This window comes from Athene cunicularia (assembly GCF_003259725.1).
Source record: "Athene cunicularia isolate RWA chromosome 5 unlocalized genomic scaffold, athCun1 chr5_part3, whole genome shotgun sequence".
Classification (NCBI taxonomy): domain Eukaryota; kingdom Metazoa; phylum Chordata; class Aves; order Strigiformes; family Strigidae; genus Athene; species Athene cunicularia.
The window spans coordinates 7,002,963-7,016,811 of record NW_020799103.1 but is presented as its reverse complement, the minus strand read 5'-3'; the positions used below and the strand labels follow the sequence as shown (position 1 = coordinate 7,016,811).

At 40.3% G+C, this 13,849-nt stretch overlaps 1 protein-coding gene across 3 annotated transcripts in view; it reads left to right on the top strand.

The window, feature by feature from the left end:
* NELL1 (neural EGFL like 1) overlaps window positions 1-13,849 on the top strand; it is a 290,337-nt gene that overhangs the window by 51,057 nt on the left and 225,431 nt on the right. For all 3 annotated transcript variants that reach the window (XM_026850770.1, XM_026850769.1, XM_026850768.1), the window contains exons 4-6: window positions 5,333-5,429; window positions 11,165-11,237; window positions 11,478-11,560. In XM_026850770.1, the coding sequence (XP_026706571.1) occupies window positions 5,333-5,429; window positions 11,165-11,237; window positions 11,478-11,560 (253 nt within the window). The remainder of the gene's footprint in view (window positions 1-5,332; window positions 5,430-11,164; window positions 11,238-11,477; window positions 11,561-13,849) is intronic.

Sequence of the window (13,849 nt, the reverse complement as noted above, 5' to 3'; positions counted from 1 at the left end):
CATGGTTGTGTTACTCCAGGTTTATGGTTTAGCTTCTTTGAAATATGTCAGCATAAAGTAGGGGCAAATCAAGCTTTCTCTTGGAAAGTGGATCCAGTAATCATAAATCTGAAAGTCTGAAGTATGGAGTAGAGCTTCCATTAACCTAGAGACCTGGGTCTCCTCATGCTGCAGGGCATATTCAGTCTGCAGTAATTTTAGAGACCACAGTTCCCTGGAGTCCTCTTTCTAAGCATTTCTGTTCTTGTGAAGTGTATTGCACATTTCTCTGTGTGGGTATCAAAGCCAAATATATTGGAAACTGATCTCCAAGGAGCTCTAGACCAGCACTTCATAAACTGGAAGTGTAGTAGATATAATTTAGCTATTCATATGCCAAATACAAAGTATTGGTCAAGTGTGGATAAAGCCATAGAAGGTGACACATCTCAGCCCAGAAAATCAAGCAAAGGGAATGAGAATGATGTGGAAGCTTAACGTAGCTGTAAAAAAAAAGAAGAATCCTTTTGTGTCTATTCAGCAACAGTAGTTTTTCAGCCTGAAAACCACCTCTTTTCTTCTAAAAGAAAACCAATACAGGAAGGGGAGCAGAGCAAGGGTTTTTTCCACTTCACAAGCAATAGTTAGAAGAGAATTTTACGTCTAAGTAGTAAATTTTCTCGGTGCACTTTGAGATATGTGGCAATATGTTCATGCTTTGTGGGTTTATCTAAGTGTAGAAGACCCCTGAAAAATGACCGGAATAATCAGTAATATTTGATAGATTTGTAAGTGGCATACATATGTGGGTAATCCTAATATCTGGGTGAAACCATATTCCCAACTATTTACACAAGTGTTGCCTTAACCATTTTGTATGGACAAGGTGTCTTCAATACGAATGAGGTCTCTCTCCTTCTGAAAAACCTGCTCTAAGAAGGCTGCACCACTTACCATGTTCTTGTGACTTAAACCATAACGTGGTGCCCAGGAGCCATGCCCCGTCCCAGGCTGTACGCCAGCTGCAGGTCAGTCAACTCTGCTGGCTATCAGCCACCAGTGCATGTAGCTGGTGAAACTTTGTTCCCTGATATTTGAAAAGCTTTGTTTTTGGCTTTATTAAATCCACTGATTGAGAGTTAGGAATTCTGTCATGTTTCTTTGCTCATATTGATTCAAAAACTTCTTCCACGTGGTTCCAGTTTTTCTTTGTATATTGTTTTACCATTGTGAGGCAGCTTCCAGTCTTTCTGGAAATGTCCCTTGGATTTATTTATTTTTTGGTATCACTTTTCCTTTTGGTCAGGAGTCACAGGGCTCTTGTTTGTTTTATTTATTTATTTAAAAAATTCTTCTTCATTAGACAGGTAGTATAGAGTGAACCATGTTCCTTGTGATTCTGTTTTTGACTGTTACAAATTCAGATGTGATTTTTGACATTTTCATTTCCCAAGAGTATAGAGGGCATTGTAGGAGCAGTGATAAACTTTGTGTATGCTTGCTGGGGCTTTTTTGCTGACGTTTAATGGTATGCAGGAATAAACTCTCATTGTTCGCAAAACAAATAGTGTCAACCAAAACATATTTTTACATGGAAAGATAAGCAAGGACTGATCTAAATCTTATGCTTTCTCTTGAATCCTAAACCTGTTACTCCATGGGCAGATCTATGGAGAAGAAAACCAACCAGTCTCTTAGACATACAAGGCACCAGCCAACCTTTAATTAATCCCTTAAGTTAGTTCCTGCTTCAGAAATGGAATTAGAGTAGAACAGTAGAGGAATATAGGAAATCTTGAACATGTGTCTTATGAATGGCACTTTCTGAAGAGACTCTGGAAGGATTGTCCCTATAGCCTTTTCCACATAGGTTGAAAGTCTTTGTTAAATATCAGAAAAGACAAACTGTTTTAGCCTGTCTCTGATTTGTCTTCCTTACTTGCTATTCTTGAACTGTCATATAATAATGTCAGTTAGGTTTTTGGGTTTTTTTATATGTAATTGCAGACATATATTACAGTATTCCTTTATAAACTTTAACTAGGTCAGGTGAATAAAAATCAAATATTCTTCAGTAAGTAGCGTTGTTGAACCTGGTCAACATTGGGATTTTATCTGTTAACAGAAATGGAGTTCCTTATGGAGTATAGCCTAGTCTTTTTACAAGATTAGAAATTTTCTGATGAGGACATTATTAACCTAAGTCATGAATAAAGATGTGTTATATATCCAAAGTGAAATTCCTAATGTGATAGTGCAATTCGGTGATTAGTTTTCTCAAGGAGCATGTCAATTCTTTGTTCCTCATTCAGCGTTTTGCAGCAGTTTTGCATTTGAGTGAGTCTTCAATATTGCATGAGGTATGGCAGAAGGGGTCTACTTACACTTTAAAATATTGATAGAGGTGGTGCCTGCAAAATTCCTGTAATTTTTGAAAGGTGGTTTAAAAGAATATCGTCTTGTTTTGCTGTTAGAGCAGGTAAAACAGCTCAGCATGGTAATTTTATAGATAGTAAGATGTAGTTAACTAGCGGAGGCAGAAATTTCCTAGAGCTTTGAATGTATTATGTTGATGAAATGTGATGAATTAGGGCCGATAGTAACTATAATAAACTTGAGCAATAAAATTAATGAGTATTAGAAGTCTTCTGATTCCTGTACTCACATTCTTAAGCTGGAATTTTCATGTAACTATTTTGTTGTTAGGTTTGAGATTTTTGTTGTTATTGTTGAGTTTGCCTCTAGTTTTTTAGATTGCTTCCATTTGTTCTTTTCTGAATAAGCAAAAGTGGGTGACTCTGTACTTTGACATAAAAAACTTTCTAGAGCTTTCTTGAGGTTCCTTAATAATTGGAGGTTATTCTAGCCTTCTGCAAATGTATGAATTTTCCAGTAACATGGTAAGGTGGTTTGACCTTGGCTGGATGCCAGGTGCCCACCAAAGCTACTCTATCATTCCCCCTCCTCAGCTGGGCAGGGGAGAGAAAAGGCTTGTGGGTTGAGATAAGGACAGGGAGAGACCACTCACCAGTTACCATCACAGGCAAAACAGACTCCACTTGCGGAAATTAGTTTAATTTATTACCAATTAAATCAGAGAAGGGTAATGAGAAATAAGACCAAATCTTAAAAAAACCTTCCCCTCACCCCTCCCTTCTTCCTGGGCTCAGTTCACTCCTGATTTCTCTACCTTCTCCCCCCAGTGGCTCAGTGGGACTGGGACTGGGGGTTGTGGTCAGTAGATCCCATGTTATCTCTGCTGCTCTTTCCTTCTCCCACTCTTGCCCTGCTCCAGCGTGGGGTCCCTCCCACGGGACACAGTCCTCCACAAACTTCTCTGGTGTGAGTCCTTCCCACGGGGTGCAGCTCTTCACACCCTGCTCCAGGCTGGGTCCCCCGCGGGGTCACCAGTCCTGCCAGCAAACCTGCTCCAGCCTGGGCTCCTCTCTCCATGGGTCCTCAGGTCCTGCCAGAAGCCTGCTCAGCGCGGGCTTCCCGCAGGGTCACAGCCTCCTTGGGGCGTCCCCCTGCTCCCCCGTGGGGCTCCCTGGGTGCAGGGCACAGCTGCCTCCCCAGGGGCTGCCCAGGGGCTGTGGGGGAACCTCTGCTCTGGGCCTGGAGCACCTCCTGCCTTGCTGACCTCGGGCTCTGCAGTGGTTCTGTCTCATACTGCTCTCTCAGGCTGCTGTCATGCAGCAGGTTGTTTTTCCCCCTTCTCAAATACATTATCCCGGAGGTGCTGCCACGGTCGCTGATGGGCTCAGCCTTGGCCAGTGGTGGGTCTGTCCTGGAGCCGGCTGTCACTGGCTCCATCAGACTTGGGAGAAGCTTCTAGCATCTCCTCACAGAAACCACCCTTGTAGCCCCCCTGCCACTAAAACTTTGCCATGCAAACTCAATACCTCTGGCAACTTACAACACAAAAATCAATGATCCTGTGCTAGAAACACCTGGGGTGTAAAATAGGAAGAGGTAACTGCAATGAGTTGTGCTGATTGCCTTGTATTTTGCTTTGGTGTTCATTTTTCATGTTCATTTTAAAGCCATAGCTTTACAGAAGGAAGAAAAATAATTCCACCCCTTTTAAACATACAGATAATTTCACCCTTTTAAGCTACAGGTCTTGACACATTCTGTCTTCTATATTGGCTGTCACGTTGGTGTGATTGCACAGCAATACATACTTTCTGTGAGCTGGACAGTAATGGAAATATATTTCATCAGATTCCCAATAATCCTTATTAGGCTTGCTGTTTTTGTTATGAAGCAATAAGTTCATGGCTTCCACCAATGTGACATGGCAATATGAGAATCCAGGGTCAGTATCTTTGGTCGTGAATTTTTCATGTTCTAAAATGATAGTGTCATTGTAGTGGTCTCAGTTCCTGAAAAAGGTGTTAAGGAAACTTCATTACAGCTTTCCTAAAAATAAACAAATAAAAAAACCCCCAAGCAAAACCTTTTAAAACTCCTGTTTGTTGTGAATTTAAAAATGCTGTTACAGCAATTTTTCATGAATTAATTTTAGAAATTTGGTATGTAAATGACTGCATTCATGGGCAAGTTTATGCGGTACATAAAGTTTGCTTATGGACCTCATGTTACTTGTTGTCACTGTTATTTCTTACTGCTATTACTTCTAGTTCTTTGAAGAATAACCAAGAAAATGACCTTGTTGTGCTAGGTACCAGACATATACAAAGAGGTCCCATTCTGTCCAGACCTGTGACAGGGCCAAGCTGGACGTGCAGTAGTGGCAGCACATGTGAGCATGCAAGCCCAGTGAATTCAGTAACGGCAGTAAACAGGGGAGAAGTGGACGCAAGGAAGGATGAATAACACAAAAATAGAGACAAATCGGCCATGGGAGTAGGGGTGGAATAAAGTTTCTTTGTGAAGTCTATTCAAAATTCTAAACAGTCTGAAAATCCCAAAGGGTTGGTTGGATCTTGTGTGTGACTGCACTTTTTCCCTGGAAGGTGTAGTTGAGTTTGAAGGACACCCCTAGGCCAGGATGGTCTCACTCGAGTGTTTTCCCTACTATGGTAGGTTCTGGCTTTGTGTTTCTTTAGCCTAGTGCTGCACGGTTGCACAAGGGGAGTTTCAATCTTGTGCAGTCTTCATATGTTAGTGTTTTTAATAGTTTTTTTTCTGTTTGTTGTTGTTTGTGTGGGTTTTTTTGTCTTTGAAAGTTATAATATACCTTCATAACTATCAGTGATAAATATTTGGTTGAATTAAATGTTTTTTTGTTTTTATTCTTTTTTCTATCTTCTACTGTTAACTTATTTTGACTAGGAAGTTTTTAGAGGAGAAATTGAATTCAAGTAACAGCAATGTATTCCCTCTACAGGATTTATGAACGCATCATTGATCCCCCAGAAACGAATTTGACACCTGAAAGTAATTTATGGCTGGGACAGAGAAACAGGAAACATGGTTTCTTTAAGGTAAGCAGATATGAAATGGCACATGAAGAAGAAAATTAATAAATAGTCAACAATACATTTCTGATAAATTGTCATACACTCCTGAAATCTAATTTTATGAATTTTAGTAGAAACTGTGGACTCGGCATTTGAGGCAGGTCCAGTACTTGGAGAAAAGGGTCTCTTCCTGCAGGGCAGAGTATCGCAGTCACTGGCTACAGTGCCCAGTATCTGGGGGCTTTGCTTTGTTTCTTTACTTTAGGTTTTGTCTACCTGCTGCATTCTGCCTTGCTGCTCCTGGGGACAGAGTGAGACTGCACAGGCTGTGTCTGTTTTGACTTTCATCTTCTGGCCTGTGATCCTTCTGGCTTTGGTGGATACTGGCTGTTTTGTGCAGTGCATTTGCCTTGCTGCAAAACAGAAGATTTTTCTATTCTGGAGTAGCTTCCTTTCTATTTTTCTCAACTAAGCGTGTCCCTCTGTTTCTCAACAGAGTGTGAATAGTGGGTCACTGAGTTTTGTTCAAGAGCTTCTTTGTCCTTTGGAGCTTCCATTGCTTCCAAATGGCCCAGGCTGAAAGGCTGGCTGGCTGGCAGGACTCAGGCTGCTCCTACCTTCTACCTGGAAAGCCCATCTTCCATTTATGAGGCTCCCCAAGACATCATCATTAAGTAGGCCAGTATGGGCATGAGGAACTTCTCAGAGCAAAAAGAGGATTCAAGTAATGGCAATGTATTTCCAAAATGGCAAAGGACGAAGAAATGACCTACAACTGGAAAAGCCCTCTCCTATGTTTTCTTTCAGCTTTTTATGACCCCTGGGTGGGGCTCTGTGATTTTCCAGTTGAGGCTGAATTGCTGAACCAACAAAATCCACCAACAGATGACCCCCACCCCCCCCAACTGAAAATTAATTCTTTTATTTTGTAAGCAAGCAATGGCAAAGTTTCTGATATTTCTTTCAGTTTTGTATCACAAGCCACAGTGCAAGTGTTTATCAGTGAGAGAGTCTGTAGTGGATAGGGCAATCTGCCTATCTTCGATATCGGTGTGGATTTGTTGCCAGGGTGATTTACCACCCACTCAGTTTCCCTTTGAAGCTGTCAGTTCATGAGACAATTTTACAAGTTGCTGTTTTTCTGAGGACCTTCAGTCAAAGTCCCTAGATTTCAGCAAACTAGGACAATTATTTTATCCTGAAACTATTTATGGTAAGATTGTTGTAGCAATTCTGTGAAGCGGAGGCAAGAGCTAACTTTTAACTTAAATGACTGTCCGAGAGTTATTCTGAACCTAGAGTACATGTCATCCTCCAGCAGCTGAGCTGTCACTGTGAACTGAAATTGATAGTATTATTTCATTCTACAGCTGTTGTTTTTTTACCTCAGCTGCTTCCCATAATTCCACAGATGGTAAACATATGTTTATAGCTACATAGGAAAAAAAAGAAGTTATATTGGATTCGCCCATCTTAAATTCTTATTTTATGCAGGCAGTCAGAGCCTCAGAACTCTGCGATATTATATGTTTGTAAATTAATATTTCTACACGTTAACACTTTGGAAACAGCAGGGTAGCTAATGATATGCTAATGAGCTGACAGTTTTTATTGATCATAATGAAAGTCGACAAGTGCCTTCCTTTGCTTTATGCAAGCTTGAATATTTTACTAACTTTCTTCAGGGCAGAAATATAATTGGTTATATTTTTTTAATCCTGCTTGAGAGTTTCAGAAATCTTGCTTTTTTTTTTTTTTTTTTTTTTCTTGGGATTTTGCCAGTTTGTAAAGAGTACACATCTCTTTCCATATATTTACATGCTCAGCAGGACCTCCCTTTCTTTTTCAGTGCAATTTGTTTCACTGTTTTAGCATATAATAAAATAGATCTATTTTCCTTAATGTAAACAGAGATCTGCAGGGAAATAAGAGCAATAAAAAAGAAATAACATTTTTCTATGTGTGTTGGAGCCATGTTAACGCATGTAACTAGCACTGGATACTATTTTAAGCATCATGTTTGCTGTTGCAATAATTTTCTTAATTTCAATGGTAGTTAATCCACTGCTGTGTCTCTCCATAAATGAATAGCACTAAAGCACATGTTGAACCATATTCTCATGCCTATTTTAGGTTGTAATTCTTCAGCAGATCAGACGAGGAAGGAACGGATATGATATTCATATGCTATTCACTGTAGCCAGTTGCTGCAGTTTTTCTTATTTATGCTTTTGTTCCACATCCTTCCTTACAGTGATTATTCCACAAGTAGCCCTGCTGTGTCTGTGGCCTTGCTGGGGAATGAAGTGCTCTGTGGCGTAATCAAGGGAATTGGAGTCTCACCACTTACAACTAGTATCTCTTACTAGTTGTAACTTACCTGCTATGACCAAGGATTTGGAGTTCAGACAAGATGAAATGGTTTTAGCACAGCAGTGGCATGTGCTAATGTGGAGCAGACTTAAGATAGCTTTGTCTGTTTGCTTTAAAGAGAATCTCATGAATTACTTCCTTTGAAAAATACATGCTGATCCTTCAGGTTTCTTTGTGTGGTCCAAACACATGATTTGTTTTAGGGCTAGAGAATACCATTATAATCAGATTAGGAAACCGAAGTAACTGCAACTGAAAGGAGGAAGAGAGCGATACCAGACATCAAGGGAATCCTCTCACTCTAGGATGGATCTGATTTCTGTCAGGATCAGAATTACCTGCAAAATTCATTTTATCGCTGGGGATAACCCTTCCCCCTAAGGGTCCATCCAAAGAGCTGCTGCAGAAACGAGCTTATTAATGCATTGCTGACTAGGTGATTCATATTGAAAGATGGTAATTTTCATATCTGCTATAGCAGGCTCTATTGATCCTGCTGCTCTATATGGGCGTTGTATAGGAGGTGCTTGAGAAGTATGTTGGTGTTTTACTGCACAGCATCATATCTTACTCGGGCCTCTGTAGTCATTTTGGTCTCGGAGTCGTACAGACTAAGGTGAGGTAAATACAGTGCTGGGAGAGCTGTTCAGTGCCTGGCATGGGGAGGAGCACGGCGCTCATCTGCTGGAGATCTCCTGGTGTTGGTGTAGCACTGCTGGGACGCAGTGTTTTGGGCACGTTGCTGGTGCCTCTGTGAAAAGCCTTTCACCAGCCCTGGCCGATGCAACTTGCACAGCTGTGTGCTCCCCATTATTTCTGTGGGAGAAGTAGGTTTTATAGAGGGTGAAAAGCAGTGGAGGAAATGAAAATGCAGAAGTCGGGAGCTCATGGAACATATGAGCCTTTTCGCAGAACGTGGGAGGAGTCCTCTATTTAATAAAGACATGAGAAGCGCAATAAACAGGGCTTTTGTACTGCATCCTCCTGGCATGGGCTTGATATTTAGTGCATACAGCCTGAATTTAATTTTATAGCTGGTAATCTGCCTGCACAGATGAAGGCTCTTCAAGCTAGTGGGGTCCTGATGCTGAACTGAAGCTTTGGTTCTAACTAGCTAAATGTTTTAATGATAACATAAAGGTGATGTCTGCTTGGGAAGGGGAAAAACTAGAGAGGTTTTGACCACTGTCATCTCCCCGTCAAGGCTGAATCCTGACATCCTTTCACAGAATGTGATGGAAGAACACCCTGTGCCAAAGTGGACCAGGGCCCGGGGCTTCCCCAGGGGAGCTGTGCATGCCTCATTCTCCTGCTAGCTGTGGTTGTAGAAAGCTCTTGGCAACCTCGACTTAATGCTGAAGGAGGAATAGTCCAAGTTTGTTCATATGTATTACAATAATTATGGCTCTAATAACTGTTTGCTATAATGAAGTCTTTCTATTAAAAAAATACATCAGCAAAATTTCTGCTCTTTGAAGGTTCACTTCTATATTTGATCGTATTAATTCTGTTTCAGAGGGTTTATAGACTTAGAAGGCATCTATATTGGTGACTTGAAGTTCATACGTTTTTCCATGGTAACATGCTTTCATGTAGCCAGAAATTAAGACACACAAAATAATTGTGTTTCCACTTCAGGTTGTATTTAAATGTATATCTACCCCAAAGACAACTGAGCAGTGGGGCTCTGATGCAACAAACATAATAGAAGTTTAATATGAAGTTTAAAAAAAAAAAGGCTGAGGAAGACATCACTGCTCTCTGGATGATGGCTTATTAGCTGTGTGATATGCTCTGGTGAAACTTTGTAATCTCATTTACTCTTGGTTGAGCTTTTCACTGGAGGGGCTTAAGCGCTGAAATATATTTTTGTGCCTCACCTTCTAATTTCTTGCTGATGACTGCTAGCAGAAAGTATGTAAAATGGCTTTCAGGATGTTCCATTTCCAGTGACAGTATTACTTCTCATTATTATGATGATTTCATTATTCTCATAGATGAAAAGGTTAATAAATGTATATACTTCTGCAAGAAAGACAGTGTGATCTGATTATGTCTATTAATATTTTCAGTTAATATTTGAGCATGAAACAGTAAGCAGGAAACTGTGCTTGCTGATTACCTTCTGCTGTTTTATCAAATAAACACATAAATGTTAAATGTTACTATACTTGCCAGGCTTTGAGGACTGTCTGAAACCTATATTTTATTTATGGATGGAGTTCAACATTTTGAGCAAGTGACTATGTCCTCAGTCCACTAAATTCACTCTATTGCAATTTAACTGAAAATTAAAATACAGTCTTACAAATGAGTAATTTAATTAGAGAACTGTCACGATGATAAATTTCCTTTCAAATTAAATAAATTCTTCTGTGTCTGGGAGGAGATAGAGCCATGTCACAACATCCAATTAATAGTCAGGGAGAGTGCAGATAGCAGCACTGGAAGTCCCTTGCTTTGCCTTGCTCCTCTCCCTGAGTGACCATGATGTTATTCAAGTTAGATCTTGTGGAGTAAGTGTGTTACATAAAGATGGAGCAAGAGCTTTGTACTGAGCTTAAAAGAGCAAACACAAGCTTTGGCATTTTCTAGGCGATTTGAAGGATCTCGAGTTCTTGAGGCCCAGGTGTGCAGGGATATGGGACAACCCTTCGTGTCTGCTGCTTCTGTCAGGGATATCCTTGCAAGTCAGGGACAACAGAGGATGCAGCTGGCACTGCACCTTTTGGACCTTCCTCTCTCCTGTCCTGCCAAGTTCAGTTCCCGGGCCTCATAGAACCTGCACTAGCTGGCTCTGACCTTGGAGCCCTGACTTCTGCCAGTCCTGCACAGGGCATCTTTCCATCTGTCTGGATCAGAAAGAGGATTTAATTCTAACTGATAGCACGATTACATGGACTGCCAGTTGAGATGCAAAGCTAGTAGGCTAAATTAAACCAAACAACTGACTCTCACTTACCTCTTGCACTATATGCACATCTCTTTTCATAAGGTTTGATTTCACAGTCTTATTTGCCTAAACCACTAAAGAGTATCGCTGTGTTTTCTTTTTGTCTTTTGGAAAAGTGTGTCATAGGCTTGAATATGGATATTATTTCACTGCTTTTTCACCAGTCTCATTCCATTTTAAGACATTTAAGCAGCTTATATTTGGTGATTGCAAAAGACAAAACAGTATTATTTCTGTGTTTTATAAAAATTAATATCCAAACACACAGGAAGGTAGGAGGAGGAGTTGTATTTTGTCCATCTTCAGTTATTTTCCTCATGAGTAAGCTGGTCAATTTTTTGTACCCACTTAAGAAATGACTAGTGAAACAGCTTGTACAGATCTAAGGGAATGTTTACAATCTGTATTACCAGTTTTCTCTTCTTTTTCAAAGGGTGTTATTCAAGATGTGAAAGTCATCTTTATACCTAATGGATATATAACGCAGTGTCCTAATCTGAATCGCAGTAAGTAGCAATTTCTTTATTCTGTTTTAGATTTTTCATACAAATTAATTTTATTTTAAAAATAATATTTTCAGGCTTGTAATTTTTGCATGTGCAGACTTCCAGAAAGCAAAAATTCAGTGTAAACAGATTGCATTTTATGTTCAGATAAATCAAGTCTGATATACTGTTGGTTATTTATGGGTTATTGTGTCTTTCCTTGTCTTCCTTTCTGTTTCTTTTTACTCTTCCTTTATTGAGCATGCCCAACCTGCAGTGATTTCTTAAGTCTGGTGCAAGGAATCATGGATTTGCAAGAACTCCTGGCAAAAATGACTGCAAAAGTAGGTACCTAAGCTGCTTTGTCAGTTGCCCATTCCTTCTTTGCTAAGACCAACATGAGAGTATTTATTTCTTTTGCAATTATTCTACATTTTCATGGTAGAGCCTTTTTTTTTTTTTTTTTTTTTTTTTTTCTTCTGCCTGTAGCCCTATCTGCATTGACGTTATGGATATTGCTTCACAGATGTTGCTTAAGCCTTATACAGTTTCTATTGTCTGCCTTATTATTTGTAAGATAGTGACAAAATGCCCAGGGTTTGATTTTTTTATTTATTTATTTATTTATTTTTTTTTAAATAAGAAGCCTTAGCATGATTTCCCTGTTCATGCTGAGGGAGAACTAGAGAAACAAAGGAGTGAAATCCCTTAGCAATTTCCTCACCATGTGATGCTGTCGAAGGGTGTGTGTTTGCCTGTGGGAAAGCCTGTGAAGTCTTCAGGACTGGCATAGTCTCCTTCCTGGGAACTGAAATGAGTCATCAAAATGGGAATGCCTGTGAAGCTGCTGGCTGTGACAAGCTTGACATCACCTTTGATCAATGGTTTTTACCAGTGTAAAAGTTAACCCAGTTCCAGCTGGTGTGCTGCGTGCTGGGTTTGTGGTTTTTTTTGCACACACGCGCACCCGCCTTGGTTTAGATTGTGAATAGGAGGAATAAGAAGCTGTAGTGGGTTTATTTTTGTTTAGGATTTTGGGGATTTTATTTAGACTCCAACAATACACAGTCAACCTCAGTGTTAGGCAAGGTCCTTCAGCTAAGGATGATGGTTTTGGGATGGGAAGCTGTGTTTTAGAGGTGATTGAACCCCCTGATGTGTATTAAAGGGCAACCTGTAAACTCTTTTTGAGGTCAGTTTTGGTTAAAGGGCAATAATGTTGGTAAATGGCAATTAATTGTCTCATCTGAAACAGCACTTATGTTTTAATTACTTACAGATTGAAATGCAACTACCACCGACCTGTAGATGCCTTTAATCTCAGTGTAGCTACCGAACAGGAATTTCAAAACTAGGATTTGCATAGTAGTGCTACTAGCATGAAAACATTCAACTTTTTACTGTGCTGCATTTAAGTATTCTTTTCCTTCCTAATAGGAAAGGCAAAACTGTTTTTAGAGAGTGTGGGCATTATACTGACAATCCACTTACTCAGCTGACATGCTTTGGACAGGCTGACTCCGAATATGAAATGTGAAGTTTTTAGTTCAGTTTGCTGCTTGTACTGTGAAAAGAGAGGCAATTATTTTGAGCCCTGCTGGTGGTATGAGCAAGTTCCAATTACACACCGTACTCAGTAACTTGCTTTCTCTGCTGTTAATTATATTTTTGCTTGCTAGTACTTTATGAGGGGAAGCAAATAACACAGTATTTGTGCTGCAGAGACTGTGCTCCTGTAAAGTGGTACTGGGATAATCCTTTGCTGTGAGTTCATTTTCTGTTATAGCAGTGAACTGATTGTTTTGTTGCAGTTGTTACAGAAATACTGTCGTCCAGGAAAAATGCATGCAGCAGGAAAGGGAGTTAATTTGGTAGACAAATGTAAGTTAAAAATAGAGGGACTGGAGGGAAGCATTAAGGCTTGTATCTGCTTTTTCAGTCCTGGCCACAATAGCCACAAGTGGTACTAATGTAGATATAAGTATATCGTATGGGGATGATGTATGACAAGGTAAAGAGCAAGGATTAGAAGGGCTGTGGAGCTGCCTACAGAGCTCCCACTTAGCAGGGCAGGTGGTCAGAGAACGGCTCGCTAATGCACGTGAACAATGAACCCCGGCTCCTGGTCCTGCACCAAGAGATGCAGAGCATGAACATGACGTTTTGGAGAAGCGGGCCTTGTGGTTTGATGTCCAATTGTTGCTCTGCTGTTATCTAGGATTTCAGTTTCTTCCCTCAGTCTGTGTTTGGTTACAGCTGTATTACAGCGCTGAATAGACCAGTGAGTGTTGTTTGCAATGAATGTGTACGTGCAGATTATGTAACGTAAAACTCCAATAATTTTGATGGCAGTGCAAATTATGCAGTATGTAGGCGGGAGGAGATAGTACTCCCTTGCTTGGACTTGACCTCAGGGTTCCATGAGTCTAGTGCTGGCTCAGGATGGGACACGGAGGTTGTTTAAGGGGCCCAGCAGAGCGTTGTCTATAGCAGATTGTCATGGAGTGTGCAGGAGCATTTGATCATGACCTGTAACAAGCTAACCACCATTATGTCCTCTTCTTACCTATGTCTTGTGAAGACATAGCTTTTAAAGATGAATAAATGCTACCTTTTAAAGCCTATTTAATTTT